The 19,778-nt window shown below is 41.3% G+C and overlaps 1 protein-coding gene across 5 annotated transcripts in view; it reads right to left on the bottom strand.

Moving 5' to 3' along the window:
- Positions 1 to 527: 527 nt before the first annotated feature.
- Positions 528 to 19,778, bottom strand: part of LOC124283874 (ras-related protein Rab-27A-like) — an 85,843-nt gene continuing 66,592 nt past the window's right edge. For 4 of the 5 annotated variants that reach the window (XM_046719899.1, XM_046719900.1, XM_046719902.1 and 1 more), the window contains 6 exons: positions 18,503 to 18,601; positions 9,714 to 9,820; positions 5,372 to 5,380; positions 5,239 to 5,315; positions 3,993 to 4,220; positions 528 to 3,269 (listed from right to left, as the gene is read on the bottom strand). In XM_046719899.1, the coding sequence (XP_046575855.1) occupies positions 3,077 to 3,269; positions 3,993 to 4,220; positions 5,239 to 5,315; positions 5,372 to 5,380; positions 9,714 to 9,820; positions 18,503 to 18,601 (713 nt within the window). In that variant the 3' untranslated portion in view covers positions 528 to 3,076. The remainder of the gene's footprint in view (positions 3,270 to 3,992; positions 4,221 to 5,238; positions 5,316 to 5,371; positions 5,381 to 9,713; positions 9,821 to 18,502; positions 18,602 to 19,778) is intronic. The other variant, XM_046719901.1, reaches the window with a different exon arrangement.

Here is a 19,778-nt window from a genome sequence, read left to right as displayed (position 1 = left end):
TCAAACCTGATGCTAAGTCAATGTAAGTTGCAATGTGTACAATAGTTTTAGACACGGAATAATCAAAAGTAACACCATTTTGAAAATATTAACAAAATACTGAAGTCAAGTGGTTGGATCGGTTAAAAATATTATAATTTTACATATAATAATTATCACCTCTATAAAAATAACAAATACATAAATGTTTACTGACCCCAAAGAACAGAATCTACATATACTGCTCAAAATTAGTTAAGGATCACCTGATTCTCATGCCATGCTAACTATTGTGGTATGGAAGAATTGGATCCTTAACATTTTTGAGTAGTATAATAACTTAAATCCACAGATTATATATCCCCATTCTATAATGATAAACAAAATCACAATATTTATCACAAGCTGTAGTGTATATATAATAATGATCTAAGACATGATAATCAAAATGACATGATTATTACATTTCAGTGAACAACCAAAATGGGTGAGCTGCTTTTAGTAATATTCCAGCAATATCACGGCTGAGGACGCCAGAAATGGGCTTCACACATTGTACCCATGTGCGGAATCGAACCTGGATCTTCGGTGTGATGAGCGAACTTAACACTTTAACCACTAGACTACCCCACTGCCCCGTATTATTTATAAGAGAATAGATGTAAAATTCACCACCGCCCCCCCAAAATGATGGAAAGGATCAAGAGACCCTTACTGAAAAGTTACTGGTTTGGGGATAAAATAAGCTGAATGTAGTGGAGTTTTGTTAGTGATGATTTGTGACAAACATGGTGTTAGGTTTGACATGTCATCACAAAACAGCAATTCAAGCATTAACAGCATCTGTGATGTACAGTATTCATATGGTATTGTTACTATTATGAAAAATGCAGGCTTGGAATTTGTATTTACGTAACTAATAATAATCAACACAGCCAATATGACCTTGAACAGTGACCCAGACAGCAGATCTATTGATGTAAGGGAGACAACTCTTGAAGCCTAACTTTGAAAGGTACATGCGATGCATGTTTTTAGCTCCACTGTACTCAATAGGAATCAAATCTTTCGCAATTATAATCCATAAACAATTTTTTTCAGTCAAACATAATATTATGCATGTTATAAAATGTTAACAGAATATATCAACACCTCACTGCAAATAACAACGTTGGATTTTTAATATTTAAAAACCCAAGAAAAAACTAAATTCATCTAAACTACACACTGATCTAAATATCTAAAAACCACACACTGCTATTCTGGGACTATAGATATGACTCATTTGGAGAGGGATGGGTGCAATTTGAAAACAGACCCATTGGGAAACAGGAGGTTAATTGAGACTTAAATGCTATTCCAAAGGGAGATAATTAACCTTCAGAGAGGACACTAAGCTTGTTAAGCCATGCCTGGAACAAGGAGGATCGATGATTAGGCAGTCTGTGCTAAGATTGTCATATTAACTGATGCAGATTAATGGGTTGAAATAGGATCTGACATAAACAGTAGCGAGCAGGAATATTGTTATTCATACATTCTGCGAATACTAATGTTAGTTGTAGTCCAAGGACAATCTAGCTTGTTTTCACAGATGCCTGACTCGTGACAGTTGAAGTTTGTTTTGAAACAATCGTAATCCATATTCACTGATGCTGACTTATGATGGTCGTAGTTCTGAGACCATCACAACCCATTCTTACTGACGCTGACTTACGATGGTCGTAGTTCTGAGACGATCACAACCCATTCTCACTGATTCTGACTTGCGATGGTCGTAGTTCTGAGACAAATCACAACCCATTCTCACTGACGCTGACTTACGATGGTCGTAGTTCTAAGACAACCACAACCCATATTTGTAGTTCTAAGACAATCCTAAATGTTTTAAACCTTACTCAAGCATGCATACCATGCTTGTAGGCTAACGCAACCCACAATATTCCAGCTGTGTAACAACGGTCTTAATAATGGATTCAGGACCAGCCAATCCAGTGATTGATATTCTGAGCAACAAATTAAGCCACTGGGGTACGATGACACTCGCAAACTGAGCCACATGACCAACTTCATTGGGCGAGTGAGTTTAGTTTTACGCCACTTTTAGAAATATACCAGCAATATCATGACTAGGGACACCAGAAATGGGCTTCACACATTGTGCCCATGTGGGGAATCAAACCCGAGTCTTCAGTGTGAGGAGCGAATGCTTTAACCACTAGGCTACCCCACCGCCCCAGTATATAGTCAACAGCACCTATTGTTCATATCCCATTACATCCTTGTCATACCCAGGACCTATGTCACTATTGCCTGGACTGAATAGCTTGCTGATTTACAAATATATAAATATCCAATGAAATTGTACTCTCAGAAGTGAGACAAATTCTGTGATAAGTTTGAGTTGGAGAAATGGAGGTGGGGACATCACGTTTGAAACGTTTTGGAAGAATAGGTCCATGATATTTATCATTATGGAAGAATGAGTCAACGAGTATGGTTTTACACACTTTTAGCAACAGCCCAGCAAGATCACAGTGGGGGACACCAAAAGTGGAGTCACTTTTTGTACCCTTGCCTGGAATTGAAACCGGGTGTTCGGTGTGACGAACTAACACTTAAACCACTGGGCTACCCAACTCCCCATTATTGAAGAGATACATACCACACAGCCACAATTAACAAATTTTCAAACAAATGATAAAATATCAATACTATTAACAATACAAACGTAATCATGCTTTCATGGTACCATAGAAAAAATTCATTACACTCAGAATGTTAACACTAAATATTTAAAAACATTGTTTTCACAACCAATATTTTCGCCAGAAAAAAAAAAAAATTGCAAAATATAATTTTGAAACATGCAGCAATAACATTATAAATCACACATATGTGTCATTTATAGCAATAAGGTATATAACAAGGATTAACATCACAGTCAGCAGTGTATATAACAAACGTTATATCCCGACTTTTTCAGCGTTATATCCCGACTTTTTCCCCGACAGTCAGCAAGTATAAGCATCTCAGACCACATCTTCTGCTCTTGTCCAGTCAGTCGAGAATATAACCACTTTCGACCAATCGTGTGTCAGCATGCACAGCCTCCTTCTGAATCATCTCCATCTTGCTGTCCGTATGCTCGTCCGTTTCTGCTTCGGCTACCGGGAAGTTGGGATTTGTCGACGCACTTCTCCATCCTCGTCATCACCATGTCCAAGAGGCACTCCACTGCCTTGGCTACGTTCTGCCCTGTAGCGGCGCTGGTCTCAAAGTACGGGAGTCTGAAAGTAGAATTGAGAGTTGTGTTTGACTGTTCACAATTATATCTACCTCCCTCAATGGATTCTTGTTCAGTTGTCACCACTCTTTTTGGATTCTTGAGCAGAAGAACAGGTCTCCAGTTCAACCTCCCCATATGGACTCTGGAGAAGAGCAGGTCGAAATATCAACCTCCCCATACAGACTCAGGAGAAGAACAGGTCGAAATATCAACCTCCCCATATGGACTCTGAAGAAGAACAGATGCTGTCCCCATATCCATGTAAATAGGTCACCCACCTTCCCATTCAAGAACAAGGAAGATCTTTGATATTAAGCTGACAATCTCAAACCTAGGCAATAACTTTGGTTAAAGTTGTAATTTTGAAAGCAAGTAGCAACCACCATTAAATGAGCATGACTACCAATATTATTGTCTACTGTTGGTAGCAGGATTAAGTTATGAAACAAACACGCAATCCATCCATTTCTAAAGTCATTTTATTAACATGAGATCCCAGTGAAAGAACACTTCTTCAGCAACCCATGCTTGTCGTGAGAGGCGACTAACAACATCGGGTGGTCAGGCTCGTTTGCATGGTCATCAGTTCCCATCTGTGTACATCGATGCTCATGATGTCAATCACTGGATTGTCTGGTCCAGATTTGATTATTTACAGACTGCTGCGATATAGCTGAGTGCGGCGTTAAACAAAGAAAGAACATGAGTATGCTGAAACACTAACCCATATTTTTCAGATATCTCCCTGGCGCGGTCCTCAGCAACACATCGGTTGTCCTCGAGGTCGGACTTGTTCCCGAGCAGCACCACATCCGGGTTCTCGCAGTACGCGTGGGTCTGCAGCTGGGTCAGCCAGTTACGGATGTTCAGGAACGACTGCTCATTGGTCAGATCAAACAGCAACAGGAAGCCCATCGCGTCACGGAAGAACGCTGTCGTTAAACTTCGAAATCTAGTGTAGAAATCAAGCAAATATATGTCAAGGATTTTGTAGAAACAGGACACATTGCAAATGACCTTAAGCTATGACTTTCCGACTTTAACATATTGATGCATAAGTTTGATAAGCCCTATGGTCAATTTTGGGCTGTTGAGAAAAAAATGCAGGTGATGCCAAGAATATTTATTATTTTTGTTCATATAGTGAGTGACATTGCATTCAGAAATATCAGCAATGCTCGTGATATCAATCACTAGATTATCTGGTCCAGACACAATCATCAAAGTGAGTGCATGAGTAAGGTATTATCCTAAATTCAGCAACATTCCAACAAAACATCACCACAATGGTCACCAGGAATGGGCTTCACACAATATTCCAACAACATCACCCAGGTCTTATCCTGCACCATTCCAACAACATCAATGGGAAATGGGCTTCACACATTTTACCCATGTGGGGAATCGAACCCAGGTCTTATCCTGCATTTAGCAATATTCCAACAACATCACCACAAAGGTCACCAGGAATGGGCTTCACACATTTTACCCATGTGGGGAATCGAACCCAGGTCTTATCCTGCATTTAGCAATATTCCAACAACATCACCACAAAGGTCACCAGAAATGGGCTTCACACATTGTACCCATGTGGGGAATCGAACCTGGGTCTTCGATGTGACGAAACCCGTGAAGATCCGGGGTAGAATAGGTCTTCAGCAACCCATTCTAACGGGATCGGGTGGTCAGGCTTGCTGACTTGGTTGACACATGTCATCGGTTCCCAATTGCGCAGATCGATGCTCATGCTGTTGATCACTGGATTGTCTGGTCCAGACTCGATTATTTACAGACCGCCGCCATATAACTGGAATATTGCTGAGTGCGGCGTAAAACTAAACTCACTCACTCACTCTTCGATGTGACGAGCTAATGCTTTGACCACGTGTGATACCAACCAACCAACCAACAGACCATACACAATGGACAGATAGTCAGTGTTCTAAAGACGCTATCTGTCGGTCAAGTACCTCTCCTGTCCGGCCGTATCCCACAGTTGTAAGTGGATCCTCTGGCTCCGCCCAACTGACCCGTCCACGCTTGGCCCAACTGACCCATCCACATAAGCAAAGTCAAAATGTTTGCAAGGGCGTTGTTCTGCTTTCGGTGAACCTGTTGTACAAAGACCACATAAGCAAAGTCAAAATGTTTGCAAGGATAATGCTTCGTTGTTCTGCTGGCCCCAAATGTTACACATCCTATTCTTCACAAACCTGAACAACACAAAGTAAAAGCATGTGCAAGGATAATGCTTCGTTGTTCTGCTGGCCCCAAATGTTACACATCCTATTCTTCACAAACCTGAACAACACAAAGTAAATGCATGTGCAAGGATAATGCTTCGTTGTTCTGCAGCCTATGTGCTACATATCGTATTCCTCACAAATCTGAAACAACTGAGAGATTGAGTTTAGTTTTACGCAGCTTTTAGTAATATTCCAGCAATATCACTATGATGGGGGACACTAGAAATGGGCTTCACACATGTGGGGAATCGAACTCAGACCTTTGACGTGATGAGTGAATATTTTAACCACTAGACTACACCACCATCCATACACAAAGCATGGATGAATTCACCTGTATCTCTCCACCTTTTACCTTGCAGATTTAAATGAAATGACCTTCCTAGCTGACGCTGACAGAAGTAACTGAGAAACAGCATTAAAGTAAAGGGCCAAATCTTTAATGCATTAATAATTAAAGATTGCTGTACAACCAGGTTTCTACATATTCTTTGAAAATTTCACGTCATTGTGACACACCATAAATGTTTTTTTAGTAACTTTCTTAATTTGTAATTTATGAAAATATTTGTCAATAAAATATTTCTGTTATTAATTCTAACTAAAGCAAGGGCCTGTGAAAGCATATTTTGTGATATCGTCCTCTGTTGAAATCTGATGCAATTGTTATTTGGATTCAAGGTACAATTTCCAGAAAAAAATATTGCATTATCTATGACTCATATGGAAATATTTTGGGAGTACTTTACAAATCTGGTCAGTGAGATATGCAAAATTACCCATAATGTAAAACCCAGTCAACCAAACTCAACTTTACAAAGCGATTCCCAACACAAGTTTTCAAATCCATGACCTGACCCCAGTTATTATGGCCACAGTCGATATCAATACAATCAACAATTTCCTCAGATCTGACATGATAGCTAATTGCGACAGGTTTTCGACTGACTCCTGTTAATACACTCTGTCTATCAGCTACGTGTTTACGAGCTTCTAAGGTGTGCATCTGATTGGTTTATCTCATGAAGTAGACCAGAAGTTTGCTCCAGCATGTATTGAGGTGTGGTGAAATTGGGTTTAACGTCGTGCTTGATAATATTTCGCTCATATGACGACGTGCATGCGTGTGTATGTGTATGTGCGGCTGCTTGTACTAGCCAAGACTTTAGCTGGTTTTATAGTGCTAGCTCACTGAGATACAATGCCGCAGTTAAGCATGAATACCCAACTCAGACACATTATACTGACTCTGAGCCGACCAGTCCTTGTTGTACCAATTAATGCCGAGCGCCAGGCAGGGACCATATTTCAACGTCTTTTGGTATGACGCGGTCAGGGGATCGAACCAACGACCTTCCGCTCTCCGGGCTGACGCTCTAACCACTATACCATGGAGGCGGTCTCCAGCATGTATTGACAAATGTTGACCTGTAAAGGTTTACGAAAGTTACATTCGTCAGTCACCTTCCTCCTAGCTTGTGGGAGTAAACTTATTCAACCATTGCCTGTATTTTCACCCCACAATTCCAATGACTTCTTAAAATGATTTGGGATTTACGCTGATTTTAGCAATATTCCAGCAATATCACGGCAGGGGACACCAGAAATGGGCTTCACACATTGTACCCATGTGGGGAATCGAACCTGGGTCTTTGGCGTTATGAAACTTCTTAAAAGTATTCTGAGACTTCTACGTATTTTGATAATTTATTAGATGCAATCCGACTTCCCAAATGAAAAGGAGATCCGCATATTCTACACGTGAAGTGTTTATTACACACAGTGCAATTCTCACTTTACTACAGGACATATGAGGAAATTATTCTCCATATTAATAATTAATATGAAAGCATCATTAAAAATATACCACTCATACCAAAGACAAGTTAAGAATACCTGATGATATCAGGGCTCCAGATAATTTTTCAAAATCAGGAGTACGTACTCCTTATTCTTTCAATATATGAGTACTGGAAAACCTTAAGAGTACATTTAGAGTACTGAATGGAATTTAATGGAGTATCAGTAATCTTGTTTCGTTTCATATATGCACCACAACATTGCTACTCTTGTGTAAATGGGGCAATGAACAATATAACAATACTTTTTCAGATAAATACGTCTGTAAATGATTCTAAGACCGTACACCATTGCTGTGGTGCGTATCTGCTACGTTTTTTAAATTATTTCCTACCTGTATCGTGCATATTTTTTATCCGTACATACGCCGATAACGGCCCTTATCTGGATCCCTGGATATACATGAATATATGCCTTATATTGAACAAACTTAATGGATAACAACTTCTTTCACGCGACATTGCAATACAGATTCTTGTACCGATGTCAAGCAGGAATGAAATAAAAGAAGTTGTTATCTAAATGCCACTCATAGAAATATATGTCTAAGAGATTAACTACAGTCATATAAAACATTATTCTTGCTGGAAATATTTTTTGGCCCACTGGTTCAAGAGACATGTCCATTTGTTTCCTGAAATAAAGAGCTGTACACTTTTACCTCACGACACTTTTTTGACAACAGCTCGTTTGTCCTGCAGTATTTTTTTATTGTCGTAAAACCTGAAATATTTTCTGGTATTCTGGAACAAATATTGACAGCCAGCATATCCTTTGACATTTTTTGCTGATATTGAGAAACCTGGATTTTTTTTCAGGTGTTTTCTGGAACAAATATTTCTAAAAATCATTCTTAGTTAAAGGTCTTAAACTCTGGAATGTCTGTGGTCAGTATTCTCCTGCAGTGTTGGACTTTAGCCACGAGTGTGAGTGAGTGAGTTTAGTTTTACGCCGCACTCAGCAATATGTCAGCTATATGGCGGTGGTCTGAAATTAATCGAGTCTGGACCAGACAATCCAGTGATCAACAGCATGAGCATCGTTCTGCGCAATTGGGAACCGATGACATGTGTCAGCCAAGTCAGCGAGCCTGACCACCTGATCCCGTTAGTCGCCTCTTTACGACAAGCATGGGTTACTGAAGGCTCATTCTAACCCGGATCTTCACGGGTCGCCACGAGTTTGAAGGACATGAAGCTTTACCTTTGGTCAAGCATACTCAGCTGGGAATAGATGATATTATAACAAAAAAATCTGAACAATGATGGTACAGAGCTCCAGATAACGTTTTGGGTCATTGAGTTATGTACTCGCTTGTGCTCATCTCAATTGGGTATCCTAATTTTTCTTTGATTAACCAAATAAATTGTACCCACTTCAGTTGGGTATTTTGCCATTTCCATTAATTTTAAAAATATAATAAAGTTTAAATGTTAGTGTTTGTTATTTATATTTCATCTGTAATATGAGAAACAATAAGAAAGACTGCAGGTTGTCAAGTTCATGTCCTGAAATAGAACCTCTCAATATACCTAACTTATTTTATCTATCCACCGGTACGCAAGCTAAGATTTGACATTTTTTGTGTGTACGAATGTAAGATCGTAGTTATTGAGTATTTACAAAAATTCAATCATACAAAAATGCAATAGCCTTAATAGGAATTCAGTTTTCACATAAATATTTACGTAATTTACACAGATATGCAGCTAATCTGTACCTCTGTGGTATGTGCCCAGCTCAGTCCTGTATTGTGTTGACACAAAGTATTTTTTGCACAGTCTCTCAGAGTCCTTGACCCACACTTTCCCGTTCCGTCATCCCTTTCTAAATGCAGAAGCCCTAATTGAAGCAAGTCTGGATTTTCCTACGGTTTCAGAATTTTTCATCTCATTGAAGCTAATTTTCGATTTAAAAGAAGTTTTTTGTTTCAATTAAAAGATTTTTTCAGAGGCTAAGCGTCAGTATAAGTCTGTAACGGACACAAGTTTTATTAAAAAATCGTTTAGATGGAGACTTTTCTGGGAATCACACAGGAGTGTAACAGCAGCAGGATTACTACAGAGCCCGAGCTGCGATCACATTAAGGATCAAAGCCTGGATCCGAGCAACACAAAGCCACCATTAGCTTCTTCCCCATCATGTATCAACTTAAACAGCAGAGGCGTCATCGGTCGGCATCGTCGGCGTCACTTCGAGGCACAAAGCCCACGCTTGCCCACTTTATAAAGGTATCTTTAATCCTAGCATTGCTCTATATGAAGGTGTGGTACACAAGTCACTACGCTTTTAGCCCTCAGATCAATTTCTGGAAGACACCATTGTAGGAAAGTGCTCACCACTCTCTTTTCCCGGAAGTCGATGCCCACGGTTGAGATGAACTTGGAGTTGAACATGTTGTCTGTGTACTGGTAGAGGTAGCTTGTCTTCCCCACGGCGGAGTCCCCTGTGAACCATACAGTTAGCAGTTAGCATGGTTAGTGGATTAGAGCCAGGTTATGTTCACATTACAGCCTGTCTCACAGCTCCTGAACCACATTTTCCACCCAGCCCTTTCTGTGATGCGAAAGCCCTAAATGATGCAAGTCTAGATTTCCTAATCTCATGTTATACTACACTAAATCAGATTTTGTAGTCTAAAAAACATTTTTCATAGGGTGCAGGCAAAACCATCTGACAGCTGTGATTGGATGATTTTGTTTAAGATTTTGTGTTTTTTATAATGCACATTAGTGTTGGGAATTGGTTAAAATCTCATAATTGATGATTGGTTCATTACAACCGTTCAATAATTGGTTAGCCTCATTTATCAAGTTTTCCTGGTTATGTTGGTTAATGCACAAAAACTAAAGAAATAACATATAGTTCGTTCAGGGTTTTTTCAAATTGCACAAAATGCATTTTCAAATTTCACATCTTTAAAGGATGACTAGTATGTTAGGAACATAAATTTCTTGGAGTCTTTAAGATAAATTTAATCATGACTTGGAACAAGCTTGCAGTGCTTATGAAATGTAACAAACAAAACCAACCGTGTGATAAATATTGTTAATGAAAGCAAGTGTTCCAAAATTGTTTGTGTTCGATTATGAGAAAACATGATTGATGGCTTGGTTGGTTAGTCACTGCGACCAATCTTCAATTATTTCAATTATTAGGACCCCCACTAATGCATATCCATCCAGTAATTAGAATGGACCACATTTAGTGCTGCCCTGTTTGAAACAATGACTTCGTCTGTCCAACAGCCCCAGAATGACATCACCTCCCTTCCTCCCAGCCCTCTCTCCAATGTGAAAGCCCTAAATGATCAAGTCTGGATCTCTCAATTTCACATCTCACTTTGACTCCTTTTCAGTTTAAATGAAACTATTTGTTTCCATAAAAATCATGTACACCAGTAGTGGTGGTCCGATTAATTGAAATAATTGAAGATCGGTCGCAATCACAAAACGACCAAGCAATCGATCATGATTTCTCATAATCGAACACAAACAATTTTGGAACACTTGTTTGCAATAACAATATTTTTCACAAGGGTGGTTTTGTCTGTTTCATTTCATTAGCACTACAAGCTGTTCCAATTCATGATTGAATCTATTTTAAGACTCCATGAAATTCATGTTCCTAACATACTAGTCATCTTTTAAAGAAGCGAAATTTGCAAATGCATTTTGTGGAATTTGCCAAAAAAACCGAACGAACTATATGTTTTTTGGTTTTTTTTTTGTATATTAACAAACATAACCAGAAAAATGTAATAAATGACGCTAACCAATTATTTTCGATGATTGATCGGTTGTAATGAACCAATTATCAATTATGAGATTTAATCCAATTCTGAACACTAATCACCAGGTACTAAGCAATAATCTGCTAAAACTGTTAGGTCGAAAATTGTAAAAATATATTAAATTGGCAGTGTCAGTGTGAGACAGATTGTTGAGGCAGCTCAGTGGAAGCCATTATCAACAAGGTGATGGCATCAGCTCATAATTTGTGCTTTAACAGATGAAGCTGATTTTTGTCCAACGCCATGCTGGGTAATATTCGGGCTAAAATGACATTCTGAAAGTATTCAAGTCTAGACTATAGAAGCCAGTGTCTGACATCTTATGTAAATACCTCTCCAGGTAATGAGAGAGATAGTGAGTATGGTTTAATACTGCCTTTAGCAATATTCCAGCAATATCACGGCGGGGCACCACCAGAAATGGGCTTCACACATTGTACCTATGTGGGGAATCGAACCTGTGTCTTCGGCATGACGAGCCGAAGCTTTAACCACTAGGCTACCCCACTGCCCTGGGTCAAGCTGTAACAATATATCATGACTGCTATACGTAAGCCAATGGTAAAGCTATAATTGATGATTCAACACAAAAATCTCAGTGTGCAGTGAATAAATCATAGGCAAGCTTGCATTCCACTGCAAGCTAAAACTGCTGTGACAACAGTAATGTAAGTCTCTAGTGATTCCAAGGATTCAGCTAAAACTGCTGAGTTAACAATAATATGTCTCCAAGGATGACATTTGGCCAATCTTAAAGAGTCTCCAAGATATTTGTAAACGAAACATTATATGGCATGATAAATTATAGTAAAGCTTTAACTGCTGATTCAATTATATGCCAGCTATATTGGATTGTGGAGACTGGGAAGTATAATGATGTCTATGGAGACATTAATCTTTCATGGATAACACCTTCTTCACTGCTTGTAACAAGCCTAAGTGGAGCGGCCCTACACTGGAACAGAGCCCAAGTGGAGCAGCCCCACACTGGAACAGAGCCCAAGTGGAGCAGCCCCACACTGGAACAGAGCCCAAGTGGAGCAGCCCCACACTGGAACAGAGCCCAAGTGGAGCAGCCCCACACTGGAAGCAGCCCACACACTGGAACAGAGCCAAGTGGAGCAGTGGAACAGAGCCCAAGTGGAGCAGCCCCACACTGGAACAGAGCCCAAGTGGCCACACTGGAACAGAGCCCAAGTGGAACACACACACACACACACACACACACACACACATGAACAGAGCCTAAGTGGAGCAGGGCCTAAGGGAATTTATTAGAACAGTCCTTTACTGGAACACAGACCTACTGTAACGGCCCCTCAAAGCAACAGATTCAGAGGAACTGAGCTACATTAGAACAGTACCTTAGTAGAACAGGGCCTTACTGGAACAGTACCTTAGTAGAACAGGGCCCTGCTGGAACAGTACCATAGTAGAACAGGGCCCTACTGGAACAGTACCTTAGTAGAACAGGGCCCTGCTGGAACAGTACCATAGTAGAACAGGGCCCTACTGGAACAGTACCATAGTAGAACAGGGCCCTACTGGAACAGTACCTTAGTAGAACAGAGCTTCAGCAGAACAGTACCATAGTAGAACATGGCCCTACTGGAACAGTACCTTAGTACAACAGGGCCCTACTGGAACAGTACCATTGTAGAACAGAGCTTCAGCAGAACAGTACCTTAGTAGAACAGGGCCCTACTGGAACAGTACCATAGTAGAACAGGGCCCTACTGGAACAGTACCTTAGTAGAACAGGGCCCTACTGGAACAGTACCTTAGTAGAACAGGGCCCTACTGGAACAGTACCTTAGTAGAACAGGGCCCTACCAGAACAGTACCTTAGTAGAACAGGGCCCTACTGGAACAGTACCTTAGTAGAACAGGGCCCCTACTGGAACAGTACCTTAATAGTAGAACAGGGGCCCTACTGGAACAGTACCTTAGTAGAACAGGGCCCTACTGGAACAGTACCTTAGTAGAACAGGGCCCTAGTAGAACCTTAGTAGAACAGGGCCCTACTGGAACAGTACCATAGTAGAACAGAGCTTCAGCAGAACAGTACCATAGTAAAACAGGGCCCTACTGGAACAGTACCATAGTAGAACAGAGCTTCAGCAGAACAGTACCATAGTAGAACAGGGCCCTACTGGAACAGTACCATAGTAGAACAGGGCCCTACTGGAACAGTACCTTAGTAGAACAGGGCCCTACTGGAACAGTACCTTAGTAGAACAGGGCCCTACTGGAACAGTACCATAGTAGAACAGAGCTTCAGCAGAACAGTACCATAGTAGAACAGGGACCCTACTGGAACAGTACCATAGTAGAACAGGGCCCTACTGGAACAGTACCATAGTAGAACAGGGCCCACTGGAACAGTACCTTAGTAGAACAGGGGCCCTACTGGAACAGTACCATAGTAGAACAGGGCTTACTGGAACAGTACCATAGTAGAACAGGGCCCTACTGGAACAGTACCATAGTAGAACAGGGCCTTACTGGAACAGTACCATAGTAGAACAGGGCCCTACTGGAACAGTACCTTAGTAGAACAGGGCCCTTACTGGAACAGTACCATAGTAGAACAGGGCCCTACTGGAACAGTACCATAGTAGAACAGTAGAACAGTAGCTTTGTAGAACAGGGCCCTACTGGAACAGTACCATAGTAGAACAGGGCCCTACTGGAACAGTACCTTAGTAGAACAGGGCCCTACTGGAACCATAGTAGAACAGGGTCCCTACTGGAACATAGTAGAACAGAGCTTCAGCAGAACAGTACCATAGTAAAACAGGGCCCTACTGGAACAGTACCATAGTAGAACAGGGCCCTACTGGAACAGTACCTTTGTAGAACAGGGCCCTACTGGAACAGTACCATAGTAGAACAGGGCCCTACTGGAACAGTACCTTTGTAGAACAGGGCCCTACTGGAACAGTACCTTAGTAGAACAGGGCCCTACTGGAACAGTACCATAGTAGAACAGGGCCCTACTGGAACAGTACCATTGTAGAACAGGGCCCTACTGGAACAGTACCTTAGTAGTAGAACAGAGCTTCAGCAGAACAGTACCATAGTAGAACAGGGCCCCTACTGGAACAGTACCTTAGTAGAACAGAGCTTCAGCAGAACAGTACCATAGTAGAACAGGGCCCTACTGGAACAGTACCTTAGTAGAACAGAGCTTCAGCAGAACAGTACCATAGTAGAACAGGGTCCTACTGGAACAGTACCTTAGTAGAACAGAGCTTCAGCAGAACAGTACCATAGTAGAACAGGGCCTTACTGGAACAGTACCTTTGTAGAACAGGGCCCTACTGGAACAGTACCTTAGTAGAACAGGGCCTTACTGGAACAGTACCTTTGTAGAACAGGGCCCTACTGGAACAGTACCTTAGTAGAACAGGGCCCTACTGGAACAGTACCTTAGTAGAACAGGGCCCTACTGGAACAGTACCTTTGTAGAACAGGGCCCTACTGGAACAGTACCTTAGTAGAACAGGGCCCTACTGGAACAGTACCATAGTAGAACAGGGCCCTACTGGAACAGTACCATAGTAGAACAGAGCTTCAGCAGAACAGTACCATAGTAGAACAGGGCCCTACTGGAACAGTACCATAGTAGAACAGGGCCCTACTGGAACAGTACCATAGTAGAACAGGGCCCTACTGGAACAGTACCATAGTAGAACAGAGCTTCAGCAGAACAGTACCATAGTAAAACAGGGCCCTACTGGAACATAGTAGAACAGGGCCCTACTGGAACCATAGTAGAACATGGCCCTACTGGAACAGTACCATAGTAGAACAGGGCCCTACTGGAACAGTACCTTTGTAGAACAGGGCCCCTACTGAAAGTACCTTAGTAGAACAGGGCCCTACTGGAACAGTACCTTAGTAGAACAGGGCCTTACTGGAACAGTACCTTAGTAGAACAGGGCCCTACTGGAACAGTACCATTGTAGAACAGGGCCCCTACTGGAACAACCTTAGTAGAACAGAGCTTCAGCAGAACAGTACCATAGTAAACAGGGCCCTACTGGAACAGTACCTTAGTAGAACATCAGCAGCAGAACAGTACCATAGTAGAACAGGGCCCTACTGGAACAGTACCATAGTAGAACAGGGCCTTACTGGAACAGTACCATAGTAGAACAGGGCCCTACTGGAACAGTACCTTTGTAGAACAGGGCCCTACTGGAACAGTACCTTAGTAGAACAGGGCCCTACTGGAACAGTACCATAGTAGAACAGGGCCCTACTGGAACAGTACCATTGTAGAACAGGGCCCTACTGGAACAGTACCTTAGTAGAACAGAGCTTCAGCAGAACAGTACCATAGTAGAACAGGGCCCTACTGGAACAGTACCTTAGTAGAACAGAGCTTCAGCAGAACAGTACCATAGTAGAACAGGGCCCTACTGGAACAGTACCTTAGTAGAACAGAGCTTCAGCAGAACAGTACCATAGTAGAACAGGGCCTTACTGGAACAGTACCTTTGTAGAACAGGGCCCTACTGGAACAGTACCTTAGTAGAACAGGGTCTTACTGGAACAGTACCATAGTAGAACAGGGCCCTACTGGAACAGTACCTTAGTAGAACAGAGCTTCAGCAGAACAGTACCATAGTAGAACAGGGCCCTACTGGAACAGTACCATAGTAGAACAGGGCCCTACTGGAACAGTACCTTAGTAGAACAGGGCCCTATTGGAACAGTACCTTTGTAGAACAGGGCCCTACTGGAACAGTACCTTAGTAGAACAGGGTCTTACTGGAACAGTACCTTAGTAGAACAGAGCTTCAGCAGAACAGTACCATAGTAGAACAGGGCCTTACAGAGTGTTAGTGGTGCAGCCCTATTGTTGCTTTACTTAATGAGAAGAGACCTTACTTTATCTCTGAATATCCCCTAGGTCTTTACTGACAGTCACATCCCACCACCTTACCCCCACATCAACATCAGAGTCGGTTGTACCCCCAGGCTGTTAGTGAGGACAATGTGATGTGGTTAAAGAAGGCTCTCTCTCCATCCTGCCTGACAGACACAATAGTTACAGGCTTACAGGATCCTTCCACAACCATCAGTTCCACATGTCCATATAAAAAACACAAATCATATTTCCCTGTGAACAAATCACATCAACCAACCGTGATGAACTGAGTTTGGAGACATGTGAATATTCATCAGGCTAACTCACTAAAATACTCCTTGGCAAGATTTCTTGAAAGCTAATGGACAACTTCCAGCATCAAGTCAATGGTATGACAGTTCCCTGGGGCTCTGAAACCATGCTGTCCTGATGTTCATGGGCATTTGAAGGGATTCGGAATCACAGAAATAACGGTTTTCATGGATTCCTGGCTTTAGGAGGCTGGCGCTGTAGACTGTAGTAATTTCTTGTTCGAACAGAATGACTGTGGTATCAAGGAGCCAGTTACATTTCTGAGGTATTGAGCTGTTACATTTCACCCACATTGGATTTGGTTTTAACTTTGTCATAGCACCAGTGAGCACCTGTCGATGGATACTATTCGCTTTAGAAATCAATTATTATTATTGTTATTATTGGGGTTTGAAAGTTTTGGTTTAAACATATTCTTATTTCCAAAGAAATCTGGATCAGTAAAAATGCACAACTTGCTATGTAAATACCTCTCCAGGGAGTGAGTGAGTGAGTGAGTGAGTGAGTGAGTGAGTGAGTGAGTAGTTTATTCTTAGTAACATCTTCCCCATGTCGTGGCCTACAGTGTTTTATACTACATTATATACCTCAATGCTCATATAACACTCCTTCAATCGAGTTGTTTTCCCAAAGGAACATCCCGGTGAGAGATAGCAGGGCCTCATACACCTAGATAACACCCTCCTAGCAGGGCCTTATACCATATAACACCCTCCTATCAGGGCCTTATACCATATAACACCCTTCCTAGCAGGGCCTTACAGACTTTTAATACCCTCCCAGCAGGGTGTTATCTGGGTGTTGGAAGGCCCTGCCTCGTTTCAGCTGTTTAATTAACTTTTCTACTAACTCCATACTATTTAAAGTTGTAAGTTTAGAAGCCCCACTGAAAAAATATCTGTAGAATTTAATTCTCAATTGAAAAGGTTTTGTGTCAAATGCTGGGATCGAACCAATAAATACCTGTATTCTAATGGTAAATCCTACACTGTATCTCGCTGTGCTCCCCGGGACTGACAAATTTGAACAGCACCGCCTTCAAGGACCGCACGTACTCGCCAGCCACACATGCACGGTCATGTTAATTTCAAAGGAGGGTATGGATTTTAGACGGGATTGAACAGGATGGAGCGACAGACAACTTTGAAACAAAAACATCAACGAAGGCATCATCAGTGATTGGTTTCGGTATATAAGAGAGGCCTTTGCCTACTGGAAAACCCTCGTGCACTAACACGCCCTTGGGTTTTCCCCAGGGCAAAGGCCTCTCTTTACTACAGGGATGAGAATGAAGTTTTGAGAAAAACTCTGAAAACTAGCCGAAGCTCCTGATATTTAGGCATTTTAGACCTTAAAAACTGGCTCAGAAATGACAATATCATGAACACAACAACCATTAAAAAATTAAATCTGCTGAAGCACATTCATACAATTGTCAATGGATTTAGACGATTCACAAAAATGACCCTTGGCCTTATGAAATCCCTGGAACTTGTCAGATCCGCGGAAAATTCTCATCCCTAGCTTAGAACGCCCTCTGGTTTGGGTGTTATCCTTAACGTAAACTATGTTTTTTACATGAAACCAGTCCTTTATGTCTCACAGTCCTCGAACTTCATTATTTTCCCATCCGTCAACCCTCCCTGCAATGTTAAAGCCCTAAATGAAGCAAGTCTAGATTTCCTCAGGTTCAGGATCTCCCATCTCACAGGGGCTCCTTTAATTTAAAAGGACTTGTTTGTTGCTATTAAAATTATACATATTCAGAGACTAAGCATTAGTCTGACATCAAACCTCCATTTGACAACATAAAGAACTGGGTTTTAGACCCCGTCTCTTGTTGTGTAATTATTTTCAATTCCTCCCAACCTTTGTAGCACAACATGGCTGNTTACGGTGTCGGAACGTGGAACAGTACATACCTAATGCTAGAAACTTGATGAGGTAGTCATACTCGCCAGAGCTACCTCCCCCTGTTTCCGACTTTTTAGCACAACATGGCTGATGGTGTCAGAACGTGGAACAGTACTTACCTAATGCTAGAAACTTGATGAGATAGTCATACTGGCCAGAGTTACCTTCCCCTGTTTCCGACTTTTTAGCACAACATGGCTGATGGTGTCAGAACGTGGAACAGTACTTACCTAATGCTAGAAACTTGATGAGATAGTCATACTCGCCAGAGCTACCTCCCCCTGTTCCCCCTCCACCATGAGTGGGAGTGGAGTCCCCCATCTCCAAATCTGCAAAATACAATACATCTATTAGTACTGCAAACACTGCTACCAAACAAGGATTTTTGGCTCAAAGAAAATCTCAAATTGTACATCGAGTAAATTTAATATATTGGTGTGAAAGCATCAGAGAGCATTGACAGCCACAGGATATTCCATTTAGATAAGGGACCCTTTCTGTCAACTGAAGATGTCAAATTGTAAATCTGAAATTTTATATATATTTGTATGAGAGTTATCAGAGAGCATTGACAGTCCCTCTCTGAGTGAGTGTCAAGTGAGTGAGTATGTATATTTTTGTATGAAAGTTATCAGAGAGCACTGACAGAGAGTGAGTGAGTATGGTTTTACGCTGCTTTGAGCAATATTCCAGCAGCATCACGGCAGGAGACACCAGAAATATGCTTCACACATTGTACCCATGTGGGGAATCGAACATGGGTCTTCGGCGTGGCGAGCAAACGCTTTAACCACTAGGCTACCCCACCACCCCAGAGCATTGAAAGCCAAAGGAAGGCTCCATGATAAGGGGCCTATTTGGCCCAATATATAATCAGATATAATGTTGATGCGAAGAATTATTCATGATTATTGATATGGAAACATAGTCATTGATATTATCTTACATAAACTATTGTGAGGATAAAAGTTAATGTTACATGAAATATGCTGAATTTTTTATACGTTATTAAATTTTAGCACAAAGAGTTCTCTGATATTTATCAATAATCGATTGGTATTTCGTTAATGATTATTGATCTTTATGATCTCAGATATTATCAATAATCTCTCTGATATTTATCCTAATGGAGTGAGTGAGTGAGTTTGGTTTGACAAAAGCTTTTAGCAATATTCCAGCAGCATCGATTGGTATTTTCGTTAATGACACCAGAAAGAGCTGATATTTAACACATTGTACCCATGTATTGATCTCAACCGGTTCTTGATATTTATCAATAATCGCCTTAACCACTAGGCTAACCCTATATCTATCCCCAGCCCTAATGGAATTTCAACAGGGTCTAAGACCTTTGATTAGATAGCAAATCATGGATATCCAGAAAGCTAAAAAATATCATTATCCTTTTAACAAAATATATTCCCAACATGGCACTGGTAGAGATGCCAAGTTTTCCAGACTTGGTTTTAATATCAAGTGACATTATTGTCAGGGAACTCAAATTCC

This window comes from Haliotis rubra, unplaced genomic scaffold, assembly GCF_003918875.1.
Source record: "Haliotis rubra isolate DU_JTF1 unplaced genomic scaffold, ASM391887v1 Scf324, whole genome shotgun sequence".
Taxonomy (NCBI): Eukaryota; Metazoa; Mollusca; class Gastropoda; order Lepetellida; family Haliotidae; genus Haliotis; species Haliotis rubra.
Note: the sequence above shows the minus strand (reverse complement) of the source record. Positions and strands in the feature narration are given on the sequence as shown.